This window comes from Taudactylus pleione, unplaced genomic scaffold, assembly GCF_031769625.1.
Source record: "Taudactylus pleione unplaced genomic scaffold, aTauple2 ptg000520l, whole genome shotgun sequence".
Lineage (NCBI taxonomy): Eukaryota > Metazoa > Chordata > Amphibia > Anura > Myobatrachidae > Taudactylus > Taudactylus pleione.
The window spans coordinates 11,142,608-11,156,589 of NW_028284922.1; the positions used below are offsets into that span (position 1 = coordinate 11,142,608).

General features: G+C 45.2%; 1 protein-coding gene across 1 annotated transcript in view; it reads left to right on the top strand.

The window, feature by feature from the left end:
* FBXL5 (F-box and leucine rich repeat protein 5) overlaps positions 1 to 13,273 on the top strand; it is a 35,968-nt gene extending 22,695 nt beyond the window's left edge. Inside the window, exons 10-11 of the mRNA XM_088450661.1 lie at positions 493 to 641; positions 12,971 to 13,273. Of these exons, the coding sequence (XP_088306787.1) occupies positions 493 to 641; positions 12,971 to 13,047 (226 nt within the window). The 3' untranslated portion in view covers positions 13,048 to 13,273. The remainder of the gene's footprint in view (positions 1 to 492; positions 642 to 12,970) is intronic.
* Positions 13,274 to 13,982: the final 709 nt, after the last annotated feature.

Sequence of the window (13,982 nt, forward strand, 5' to 3'; positions counted from 1 at the left end):
TTTAGCCCAGGACTCCTCAATTGCAGGCTTTATTTGTAGGGGGTCCTCCGTTAAACTGGAACTTTGTCAGTGAAGAATTTGTATTGACTGCCTGTGGTTAAAAGGAAATATCTAGGAGAACTGAAGGCCGTAGCAGTAACCCTTTGCAGCCTGTTATTCTAGTCTTAACTGAGTTCTCATATGTGAAGTCATTGTTCCTAATTTGATCATTTAACAAAAGGCAATTGTCATGTTTGCCATAATTTCAAAATGTTTTTAAATCCAATTTTTTGTTCTGAAACTTTATTATTATTTTTAGGGTATTTTATTACATCCACTTTATAAATATTATAATGTCTGTATATTCTAGTATAATCCGGTGGGATTATGAGATGCATCCTGTTGGCTGCTTAGATGCCAAATGATCCGAGGGAGGCTGTTATTACAAGAAATACGCTTTGCTCATCCTATGAATTATTTTACCAAGCTAATAATTGTTTTGTTTTATTAAAGGGCGTTGACTTTAGGTGGGGGATTGCCTTACCTGGAACACCTAAATCTCTCTGGATGTCTCATTGTTACTGGATCAGGTTTACAGGATCTGGTGTCGGCTTGTCCTTCTCTTAATGACGAGCACTTCTACTACTGTGACAACATTAATGGTAATGTGAATTGTGTGTTCTGTTAGATGTTTCACAACCACATAAAATGAAAATGAGGGCAGAGCAAGGGACAGCAGAAAGCAGGAAGATTGTGTAACTTCCCGGAGAGCTCAGTGTGACGGGAATGGGGCAGTGCCTGAGTTGTCCATCGTTCGTTACACATTCCCACTGAATCCTCTCTCCTCCTGCATTTGTCTTTACAACTTGCATTTTTCTAGTGTAGATTATCTGTAAAGCTGGCCACACACATGGCAATATTTTACCTGATCTGGCCGATTCCGACACATTGGAACGACAGATTGTGTAAAATATGGCCAAATCCTGAGTAAATCGTGAGTCCCCGCTGGTCGCACTTTGCTTCTTCAGATCTGCCGTGCAGTAGGGCAGATCTTACAATCTAGGAGGAGATGCACTGTGAAAGTCTGACTGCAGGAGAGATCGTTTGAAGATTGGACACCAAATTGTTGCAGCTACTGTATTGAGCGTCCGGGGAGAGATTCAAGGGAAATCGTGTGCAGATCGCCATGTGTGTGGGCACCTTATGACTTTCTTCCAAGCTGCTTCCATCTCCTACAATGGGCACCACCCTAGGTGAGGACACTGATAATTATCTGCCCTAGCTTTAATGGAATACTCTAAATATTTAAACGTTTTTCCACCTGAAATCCTCCGCACTTGTCCTTTTTTCTACTTCAGAGTCCATAGGGTATCCACAGGATACCTTGGGGTATAGGTGATGATGTCAGGCATCGGGCACCATAGATTTAAGTTTTCAGCCTCCCAGGATGCACTAGGGTCCCCCTCCTATACCCCGCCCCCGAGCCAAGGCATCTCAGTTTCGTTTGGTGCCCAGCCGGAGTCGGATGCACCTGCTAGAGGGGGGCTTAGAAGAGCCCCTGAAGTTTTCTTCATTGCAGCTGTGGCTGCACATCTGGAAGTACAGCATGGACTGTCAATACTGACGTCCATGCTGTCTTTCCTACACCACCGCTGGTACCAGAACGCCGGTACCGATCCGGGGATGCTGGTAAGCATCTGGGGTCACAGCTAGCGGTGACCCCAGATGTTTTGGGCCATGGCCGGATCTAAGGGGGTCAACAGGTAAGCAGCAGGGGTCCCGCGGTGGGACCCTGCTGAACATGGTCCTCAGTCCCCAGGCAGGGGGCTCCCTGGGGACTGGCTGCAGCGTGGAGCCAGGTACTAACCTGCGCTTCCACTACCCCCCTGGGACAGCGGACCGCGGCAGAGCGGTAGCGCTGCGGCGTCCCTGGGGTTAAATGCATGTCAGGGGAGCGCGCCTTACCTGTCTCACAGCCGGCGCCTCCCCCGCTGCACACAGCCCTCTCTGCACACGCCGACTGGCCCTGTGGCAGCGCTCCTCCCCCAGGCCAGCCTCCTCTATGCTCCTCGGTGGCCATCTTCAGAACGCATGGTGAACGCTGCTGGAAGCGTATGATCGGAGGCATCGTGGTCTGGGCCCCCCCGCATACCTCTCCTCCGCTTGGTCAGGTCTGTGTATGCAGCGCTGTGTCCTACCAGACTCTGTGTCTGCGTAGTTGAGTATCAGCGCTGATAGTGCAGGATTTAATATTTATGTGCATTGTATGTGACTGTGCTAGCGCTGCTGCCTGTACTTTTAATTTCTTACTGTCAGCCTTATCACTGTCCCTGTTCTTTCTTTTAAAGCCCTTGCGGTGCGGTGCGGTGCTTGCAGGGTGGTCTCTCGCTATACTAACAAGTATTGGTGAGAGGGGTCACATACTTACCATAATGTCTGAGAGTGACTTTCCTCTCCAGCTTCAGTGTACTACGTGTAAAGTACCTATAGCAGAGGGGGAGGGTAGCGCGGAGGGGCTATGCCGGCAGTGTTATTTATTGGCGCGGCCAATTACTGTCACAGCACCGGTACAGGAGCCGCCCTGGGCTTGTTTCGCCAAAGCGCTTACAACCCTGGTGGGCCAGTTAGCTCCGCAGCCTGCGTTCTCACAGATGGGATTGTCCCAGCAATCAGTGGTGTCGTCACCCATGCAGGGTTTCCCGAGGCAATTGATGGTACCCCACAGTCTCCCTATTTCCCCTCCCCAGGTTTCTCAGGAGCCTGCGTGGGTTAATTCCCTGACTAGTTCTGTACAGCACTTGTTGGATGTCTTACAAGGGGAGTCTGTGTTGCGGCCACAGAAGCGGCCGGTGGCGTCTCTGTCTGCTCCTTATGAGGATGACGACGTGACGTCTGATGATGGGGAGATTCTGGATCTTTCGGACCAGGAACCTCTCCGTACTAAAGAGGCGGACGCTAGGTCCAAGGTGTATATTCCTGGACTTATTCGGACAGTCCGCACAGCTTTGGTGATTGAGGACGAAGATCCTCCGGTGTCCAAATCTAAATATGCCTTTTTTAAGGATATTAAGGGTGATGCCACAGTGTTTCCTCTTTCGGGTCAATTGGTGGACCATTTAGAGGAGGCGTGGAAACAGCCTGGCAAACGGTACCAGCCGCAGAGGCGTTTGGCGGTGGCTTATCCGTTTGCAGATAATTATTGTTCTAAGTGGAAATCCCCTCCACAGGTGGATTCTCATGTGACACGCCTAGTCCGTAGTGCCACATTGCCCATGCCATCCATGTCTTCCCTAAAGGATGCTACGGACCGCAAGGTGGAGATCTGCCTAAAGTCCGTTTATTCCCTTGCGGGGGAGACAGCTAGGCCAGCAATGGCCATTTGTTGGGTTGCCAGAGCTGTGGAGTGCTGGGCTGATACTTTGGAGGCGTCCTTCGATTTCGGCTGAACAGACTGAGTTGATCGGCAATCTCCGGGATTTGGCCACTTATATCAACGAAGCGGTCTTGGATATCCGTACCCTGGCGTCTCGGATTTCTTCGGCAGCTGTAGCTGCTCGTCGCACCTTATGGTTGCGATCTTGGAAGGCGGACGCTGATTCTAAAAAGGGCTTGGAAGCTTTGCCTTTTAATGGAGAAGTTCTATTTGGTCCGGACCTGGACAAAATTGTAGCCACACTGGCGGCAGCCAAATCGGCATGTCTCCCGTCTGCTGCAGTTCCTTCCGGTTCAGGTAAGTCGTCCTTTCGGCCTTATAGGGCCCAGGGTAGGCCTAAAGCACAGTCCTTTCCCCGACAGGCTGGCCCCCAAAAAATCGGCCAAGCCCCGGAAGCAGGCCTGGACTACCAGACGTCCGGCCCCTAAGCCAGATGACAAACCTGCGGCCTGACGGTCCGGGCCTCCCTTTGGGGGATCCCAAAGTGGGTGGCTGCCTGCTGCAGTTCGCCCGGTGTTGGTCAGTCACCACAACAGACATTTGGGTTCTCAAGGTGGTCTCCCACGGGTACGCCCTCTCCTTCCGGCACAGACCCCCGTCTCGATTCTTCACCACGGGTCTGCCATCAGACTGGAACAAAGCCTTGGAACTGCGGAAAGTCTTGCACACTGTGCTCCAGGCTGGAGTTATAGTGACTGTTCCATTCTCCCAGAGGGGCAAGGGTTTCTATTCCAATCTCTTTTTGGTGCAGAAACCCAATGGGTTGTATCGTTCGATACTCAACCTCAAAGCTCTCAACAAGTCTTTGTGGGTGCCGAAGTTTCGGATGGAGACCCTACGGTCCATCATTCTGGTGCTGGAACCTGGGGACTACATGGTTTCATTGAACATACAGGACGCTTACCTGCATGTCCCCTATTCTTTTACGCCATCAGCAGTTCCTCAGGTTTGCAATCCGCAACTACCACTTTCAGTTCCGGGCGTTACCTTTTGGCCTGGCAAGAGCACCACGTGTTTTCACCAAGGTGATGGCGGTCATGGCGGCTTCCCTGCGGCTGCAGGGAGTCCGCATGTTACCGTACTTGGATGACCTTCTCTTAGTGGCAGGATCTCCAGAGCTCCTTCTACGCCACTTGGACCTGACCATTGCGGTACTGCAACGGCATGGCTGGTTAATAAACTGGCAGAAGTCCACACTGATCCCGTCTCAGCGGATTCTGCACCTCGGAGCCTTATTGGACTCCGGACAGCAAAGGATCTTTGTGATGGGGGAAAATATCTCTGCCTTGCAGTTGAGGGTGCGCAGTTGTCTGCAGCCGCCGGGTGTCTCTGCACCTCTAAGGTTGCTGGGCTCCATGGTGTCGGTATTCGACATGGTGGAATATGCCCAGTTTCACTCCAGACCTCTGCAGCACCTGATCCTGTCCAAATGGAATGGACTGCCTCAGAGTCTAAAATCCCAGACGATGGTGCTCACTCCGGAGGTTCGTCTATCCTTCGCCTGGTGGTTGCAGACGACCCATCTCAACAAGGGTCGTCCGTTCTGGGTGGCGAATTGGGTCCTGTTGACAACGGATGCCAATCTTCGGGGCTGGGGAGCAGTCTCTGGTCCACACTTGTTCCAGGGCAGGTGGACTCAGGCAGAAACAGAGCTTCCAATAAACATCTTGGAGCTCCGTGCGGTGTTCAATGCTCTCCAGCAGGCACATCGGGTTCTCCAAGGTCACCCAGTGCAGGTCCAGTCGGACAACGCTACCACCGTGGCCTACATAAATCGGCAAGGAGGAACCCGAAGTCGGGCGGCTCTCGTAGAGGTGTCCCGAATCCTGGTATGGGCAGAGCGCAATCTCCCGGCCATATCAGCAGTATTCATCCCGGGAGTGCTAAACTGGGAGGCGGACTTTCTCAGTCGCCAGGACATTCATCCGGGGGAATGGTCCCTGCACCCGGACGTTTTTCAACTGCTGGTGGACAGGTGGGGTCTTCCAGAGATCGAGCTCATGGCGTCCCGGCACAACAATAAGTTGCCGGTGTACGGGTCTCGCACAAGAGACGAAAAGGCGTCTCTGGTGGATGCTCTGTCCGTCCGGTGGACGTTCCGGTTCGCTTATCTGTTTCCTCCGTTTTCCCTTCCGCGGGTAATCCGGAAATTCAAACAGGAAGGAGGGACGCTTCCGTAGATGGCTCCCGCATGGTCCAGACGGCACTGGTCCTCAGACCTTCAGGGTCTGTCCGTGGACAGTCCTCTGCGGTTGCCGCTATGACCGGACCTTCTGTCACAGGGTCCTTGTCTTCACCCGGTCCTGACTCGGCTGTCTTTGACGGCGTGGCTGTTGAGACGGCCATGTTAAGGTCCAGGGGGTTTTCCAGCTCTGTAGTGCGAACCATGCTAAGAGCTCGGAAACCGTCTTCCGCGAGAATATACCATCGTGTGTGGCATACGTTCTTCCAGTGGTGTCGACCGAGAGGTTATGCACCTCGGGAGTTTCGTCTTTCTAGAGTACTAGCCTTCCTACAAGCGGGACTGGACCATGGGCTTCGCCTTGCTTCTTTGAAGGTGCAGGTTTCTGCCCTGTCTTGTCTGGTTCCATCGTAGGATTGCTACAATCCCTGATGTGCGCACCTTTATGCAAGGTGTTCTGCGAATTCAGCCGCCTTTTGTTCCACCTGTGGCACCTTGGGACTTGGCTGTGGTCCTGAGGGCTCTCCAGGGGCCGCCGTCTGAACCACTGGGCTCAGTGGATCTTAAATGGCTAACAGCTAAGACTGTTTTCCTTCTGGCCATAGCTTCGGCCAGACGTGTTTCTGATTTAGGGGCTCTCTCTTGTAGACCCCCTTTCTTGATTTTTCATGGGAACAGGGCAGTGCTGCGCACTCGTCCTGAATTTCTTCCCAAAGTTGTTTCCCACTTTCATATTAACGAAGAAATCGTTGTGCCAGCTTTTAACTCACCTGGCCTTTCAGTGGGTGATGCCACTTTGGATGTTGTGCGGGCCTTAAGGACTTATGTTGACCGCACTTCTTCGTTTAGGAAGTCGGACGCCTTGTTTGTCCTCTATGGCTTCCGTAAAAAGGGTTGGCCTGCTTCAAATAAAACTTTGGCAGCTAGGATCCGTATGGCAATTTCAGAAGCTTATCTTCATGAAGGCCTGCCGGTTCCACCTTCTGTGAGGGCTCATTCCACTAGGTCTGTGGGTCCTTCGTGGGCAGCTCGACGTGAGGCCTCTGCAGACCAGATCTGCAAGGCGGCCACGTGGTCCTCTGTCCATACCTTTTGTGAGCCATATATTTAAGAGAGAAAGAATGAAATGCCTAAAGTGGTGCACAATAAAATTAAAATGTAACTTTTATTGACTTATATTAATATTGTCATATGAGACAAATTCAGCAGCGAAAATTTAAAAGGTAAGTAGTGAAAAAAAGTGTTGAATATAGTGATTAAAAATAAATGCAATGATCCTGTACTTTCACAAATACATATATTTAATCCACTATATTGAATGTGTTATATAATACCCCTTCTGTATTATATAACATATATATGGTATCTACTCCTTGCTCTACATCAGCATCAGTCAAATACCTGGATTATAGTTAATAATAAATGGCTATGGACACCATTCTGAGGTAATAGCTGTGGCTATTATAACGCTGTCTAAATCTGTCTTTGACAAATGGGTATATCGCAGAATTAATAAGTGATGTTTTATAATTGCTTATAAACTCATAGTGCAAATCACTTTATTTAAATAAGCAATATTATATCTCTCCTGTGTTTTTCACATAAATAAACATATATATCTCCAAATGGTCATTTTCGTTCTGGTATAGATTTGATATAAATCTTAATATCAACCCTTAGTGCAATGCTCATGGGAAATATATGTAAATTCTATTACAGTGTAATGTCTGGTGTATCTGTTTCTCATGGGACCATGAGTCAGCCCTTCCAGATACTGAGTGGATAACAGGAGGATAATAACTCCCAGTATGCAGCCACAGATTATTTATACAACACACAATATTGCTATCTCCATATCAGTATAGACTGGCTCTCTTAGGTTTTCACGGAGAGCATAAGGAGTATTGGATTTTTAAAGCATAGTTAGTGGTTACAGGATGCGTCGCGGACCAACGCGGCGTTTCGCTTTAGAAGCTTTATCAAGGTAAGCCGAGCTGTTCACCGGAACTGCCTTAAATACCCGCAGGCATGTGGTTTGAGGAGCGGGATGTCAATCAATCCTCTGGTCCCAATCCTATTCGGCCGCGTGTAGCGCACCGCCCCTTCTCACTCAAACCAACGTCAGTGTTAGTGATGTAGGAATCCAAGGAATCTTAATCGCACCCTGATCTGATCAATGGTTGTCCGGCTAAAATAATCAAACGCCGATAACAATATTCCTATAGACCTTAATACATGGAAAAACAGTACTATTCTTAATAACTTATTACTGAAATCAAATTGTTACGATATTAATGACACTGACAGGATTATATATGTAATATATATCAAAAGAAAATTATAATTCATAACATACAGCACATGTCACATAATTGTCCTATAATATTAACTATTACTTTACTTACAGATTTTCAAGATAGATCACATAATTGTCCTGAAATATAGATCACTGAATTCTATCTATATAATAAATGATCACAGAGATTCTGTGACACAATATTCAATATTATAGGACAATTATGTGACATGTGCTGTATGTTATTAATTATTATTTTCTTTTGATATATATTACATATATAATCCTGTCAGTGTCATTAATATCGTAACTTAATTTGATTTCAGTAATAAGTTATTAAGAATAGTACTGTTTTTCCATGTATTAAGGTCTATAGGAATATTGTTATCGGCGTTTGATTATTTTAGCCTGACAACCATTGATCAGATCAGGGTGCGATTAAGATTCCTTGGATTCCTACATCACTAACACTGACGTTGGTTTGAGTGAGAAGGGGCGGTGCGCTACACGCGGCCGAATAGGATTGGGACCAGAGGATTGATTGACATCCCGCTCCTCAAACCACATGCCTGCGGGTATTTAAGGCAGTTCCGGTGAACAGCTCGGCTTACCTTGATAAAGCTTCTAAAGCGAAACGCCGCGTTGGTCCGCGACGCATCCTGTAACCACTAACTATGCTTTAAAAATCCAATAGTCCTTATGCTCTCCGTGAAAACCTAAGAGAGACAGTCTATACTGATATGGAGATAGCAATATTGTGTGTTGTATAAATAATCTGTGGCTGCATACTGGGAGTTATTATCCTCCTGTTATCCAGTCAGAATCTGGAAGGGCTGACTCATGGTCCCATGAGAAACAGATACACCAGAAATTACACTGTAATAGAATTTACATATATTTCCCATGAGCATTGCACTAAGGGTTGATATTAAGATTTATATCAAATCTATACCAGAACGAAAATGACCATTTGGAGAGATATATGTTTATTTATGTGAAAAACACAGGAGAGATATAATATTGCTTATTTAAATAAAGTGATTTGCACTATGAGTTTATAAGCAATTATAAAACATCACTTATTAATTCTGCGATATACCCATTTGTCAAAGACAGATTTAGACAGCGTTATAATAGCCACAGCTATTACCTCAGAATGGTGTCCATAGCCATTTATTATTAACTATAATCCAGGTATCTGACTGATGCTGATGTAGAGCAAGGAGTAGATACCATATATATGTTATATAATACAGAAGGGGTAGTATATAACGCATTCAATATAGTGGATTAAATATATGTATTTGTGGAAGTACAGGATCGTTGCATTTATTTTTAATCACTATATTCAACACTTTTTTTCACTACTTACCTTTTAAATTTTCGCTGCTGAATTTGTCTCATATGACAATATTAATATAAGTAAAAGTTACATTTTAATTTTATTGTGCACCACTTTAGGCATTTCATTCTTTCTCTCTTAAATATATGGTTCTATATTCTTTGCCTGTGGTAGCACCCCCCAATAGATTATAATTAACACTGGGGGTTACCATTGTCCCTTATTATAGGGTACCATGTGGATCTTGTGCGACTAGATAATTTGCATTTTCATACCTTTTGTGAGGTATTACGCGTTTGACAACTTTGCCTCTCAGGATGCTTCCTTCGGGCGGCGGATTCTCCTTTCAGCACAGGAGCGTCCCCACCCTTAAAGGATACTGCTTTGGGACATCCCCAAGGTATCCTGTGGATACCCTATGGACCCTGAAGTAGAAAATGAGATATGGTAAGAACTTATCTTTGTTATCTCTATTTCTACGAAGTCCATAGGGTTCCACAGGACTCCCGCCCTGTTGCACCTGTGCTGCAGATGGGCTTTGCTCTGGTCACTGGTTTTTCCGTCTCCCTCTGGTGAGAATGTGATTCTTGTGTGTGTGTCCAGATCTTTTTTCTCTCTCTTCCTTCTCCTCCTCCGGCCTATGGCTTGGTACGTAACTGAGATGCCTTGGCTTGGGGGCGGGGTATAGGAGGGGGACCCTAGTGCATCCTGGGAGGCTGAAAACTTAACTCTATGATGCCTGACATCATCACCTATTCCGCAAGGTATCCTGTGGAACCCTATGGACTTCGTAGAAATAGAGATAACAAAGGTAAGTTCTTACCATATCTCATATTTTTTTTTTTTTTTTTTTCCATTTTCAAAGATGAAACTTTGTTTCACTCATTTAGCAATACTGTTATTCTGACGTACAACTTTTTCCACTTAGAGCACTAGTCAAACAATGGGACAGTGAAAAAAGGACTCACTAGCTTGTTTCTAGTCTTTGTTTTCCAATGCCCTCACTATTGCATATTAATATTGCATGTCTCCTGAAGCTTCCTGGCTACAGCTGCCTGTAAAGCGTACTCTTACAGTTATCACCCAAAGTTAGTAATTATGTGGGTCCCAGGGACCCATGTTTTAACAGATTTAGGCTCAGATTTATCAACTAGTGATATTCTTGTTATCTCTCATTAATAATCCTAAATGGTGCTACAACCAATCAGCTCCTAATTGTCATGTGTTTGAAAAATGACAGTTAGGTGCTGATTGGTTGGAGCACGATCTAAGATTAGTAACAAGTGATAACAAGAATAAGACCCGTTGATAAATCTGGGCCTTAGAGTCCTATTTCACTGTTTCTGGGCCCCATCATAATTTATTATTTTGAGCTTCTCATGTCCATTAATGTCCATTAAACTACCCCAAAAACATGGCATCAGACATCCCCTGCATTCCCCCATGCACTTAGTTAATAGATTAATTGATACTATCCCTGATTAAAGCTTGATTCAACATTTGTATCATTCAGGAAACCATGGACCTTCTAACGCCCCAGAGCAGGTTTAGCTGCACAGCAATAGACTAAACAGCACTCGTGTCCCACAGTGTAGCCGCCTGTGAGTGGCACTGCACATCCAGCTTGCAACATAACTATATGCTCACACATAGGGGTATATTTACTAAAGCGCTGATTTTTAGAAGTGGTGGTGTTGCCCATAGCAACCAATCAGATTTTAGCTATTATCTTCTAGGATGTGCAAGATAAAATGGTAAGTAGAATCTGGTTGATATGGGCAACATCTCCACTTCTAAAAACCCACACTGTTGTAAATAATACCCCATACAGCATAGATGCAGTTCTAAAGGGAGCAGAATTGAGCGAGAGTCTCCTCCTCCGCCAACCTTCATTAGGAGGGAGTATCTAATTGGCAGCCCCAAAGAGGCAGTATTTGGCTTTGAGCGAGGACGTCTGATATGAATGGCTGAAGCACTGCCTGTGGGACCAGTTTTCTCTTGTTTCTTATCTGGAAGATTGTGTTTCTGTTGGTTTGTTTGATTCAAGCTACTATTTTAGCTAGTAACGTCAGCAAGCTAACAGCTCTTTCCCACCAGTCTCCGTGCTTCTAGTTGCATGTGGGCTTACCTCACACTCTAATAGGGATGTGGTCGGTGGGCCTCTTTTTTTTTTTTTTTTTTTTTTTTTTTTTTTTAAACCAGTCCTTCAGTGCAAACCACCTGCGTCTTTTAAGCTCTAAAATGAATGTTGGTTCCACAGCCGAAGCTCTTCTTGGCACAAAATTGCATTTGTAGAAGAGATGATTCTTTTGACCTTGCATTAAGTCCTCTTCTGATGCTATAGGAAGCTGGGCCAGTACCTGCAGCTGTTACTCTCTCTCTCCAAACAGTTAATGGTAAAGTGGGAAAGAGTAACCGGTGCCAAAGCCCTGCCACCTATGGGCGGCACATAACATCGGTGTTCCCTAGATTAGCAAACACTACAAAAAAAAAAATCCTAATTTCCCTTTATATGTGGACCCTTCAAATTTCACCATCTCTCTACCTAATATATTCTCTATTCTCGTAAGGCTTCTACCTGGCTAAAGTGTGAATGGTGTGCTCTGTATCCGTAAGCAATCATTAGATGTATGCCATGGATTTCATAGTGTTCTTTCTGATTGATGATGGCATAATCGCTATCTCTTTACATGTGTATTGTCAGCCCAGTACACACTAATGCTGCCAGCTTAGATGCACATGTAAGATTAAATCTAGTTGACTGTGAAATAATTTAAAGGACAACTATTTCCTCAACATCTCAGTTCCTAGTACAGACTTCCAAATCTGCTAATAGGAAGCTGACATCCTATTCAATTTAGGAACGCATAGAATTCAAGACCTGTCTAATTCTATCTCTACCAAGATTTTCTTTTGGTTCAAAGAATTTGCAGTCTTTCCCTGGAATTTTAGTACGTAGGACTTCCAGTAACTAGAGCTTACATGTATGTGATGGCAGTTAGTATTTGTATATTGTACAGAACTTTAAAGGCAATTTTGTGTTAATATTAAAGTTATGCAGGTAACTACATTCCACACAACACCTGAGAACTCGCCGTTGGGTATAATATCCTATTATAGCCCAGTCCATAAAAAGATGGGTTCAGCAGGAGGTGGGAGAGTGTCTCCTCACTCCTGCTGACCTGATCCTTTTTATTTAAGGCTTATATGGGGGCAATTCAATTCGGAGCGATGAATGTGAATTGCTGGCAACTCGCGACTACCAACATTGCAGATTTTTGCTGGCATCCCATGGAGATGTACTGTAGGGAAATAAGTGATGTTAGCCTACCTTAAATCCTAGTAATATGTGCAGCCTCCCATCACTCATAATTGAATGACCACTGCTGCTATTGTCTACCTACATGCCAGCTATATAATGGGCAAAACATGTAGGGGGGAATACGCCACATAGCCCATCAAGGACTCTAGGTAAGTAACCTTTTCAGGCTGGGTTGTACCTGAGAACTGAATTTTCAAATGGTGGTCTAGTTCTGGTTTTACGCATTAGTCTTCTGAAATGTTTTATGTGCCTAAACCTATAATCACATTTTATTACTGTACATGTAGATGTTTTTGTTGTGTGGTGTGTTAAAATACAGTTACATGTTTGAGATGCATTGTGAAACCAGGTATACTACTGTAAGCATGAATTTGTTGTCTATGTGAGTTAAACACCTGGGTTGTGTTCTCCTACAGGTCCACATGCTGATACCGCCAGTGGATGCCAGAATCTGCAGTGTGGTTTTCGGGCCTGCTGCCGATCTGGTGAATGATCTGTTCTATTCTGACTCCCATCCCCCCCCTCCCCCCCCCCCATCCATATGAGCAGCCATTCTTTCATGCACTTTACCTTTTTATCACACGCTGTGTGCTAGTCTGTTTTTGGAATCCCTCTGGAGTTTTTTCCTTGAAAAATAAGCAACATACATCATAGTTCCTGAGCAAACTGTCCAGTGTAGAAACAGTTTTCGCTTAATAAAACTTTGTTGTCTGAAATAACTCTTTTTGCCTTTTTTTTTTTTTTTTCCTTTGGTTTATTTAGTATATAAACACATCTAAAATAGGTGGTCTTCCTGTGTGATCAACATTGCAATATACATCTGATCTTTCTTAAAGGAGTGTGAAAAGTTCAGCATGTACTTTATAAAACATTCCTCGAGCAATAACCATTTAGCAATCACAGATTAAGTCATTAGCGGTAAACAGATTATGGTTTTACTGTTTAAAGCAATGATGAAATAATCAATGTAGAAGTCTGGGTGGAACAAATCTAAGGCTCACATGGGTCTAATGACGAGCAGGGAAGATATGCATCCCCTGACAGTATGATATTCACTTTTGTGAGGTTAGTCTTTAGTTATGGGTTACCGTAAAGCCTGAGATGAGCAACTTGTCGCTGTTGTTGGAAATACATGTTCTCTGTAATACAGGCCTGGCCAACCTGTGGCTTTCCAGTTGTTGTGAAACTACAAGTCTCAGCATGCTTTATCAGCTGATTGGTGAGAGGGTATGCTGGGACTTGTAGTTTCACAACAGCTGGAGAGCCACAGGTTCGCCAGGCCTGCTGGTAACTGTAGTTCCATAACAGCTGGTGATCCACGGATTGTTACTCTGTTTGGTCTTGGTTATATCTGGATTTGAACACTACATTTAGACCATTTTATATCCTGATGGGTTTTTGGGGCCAGATGGAGAAATATGAAAGTAA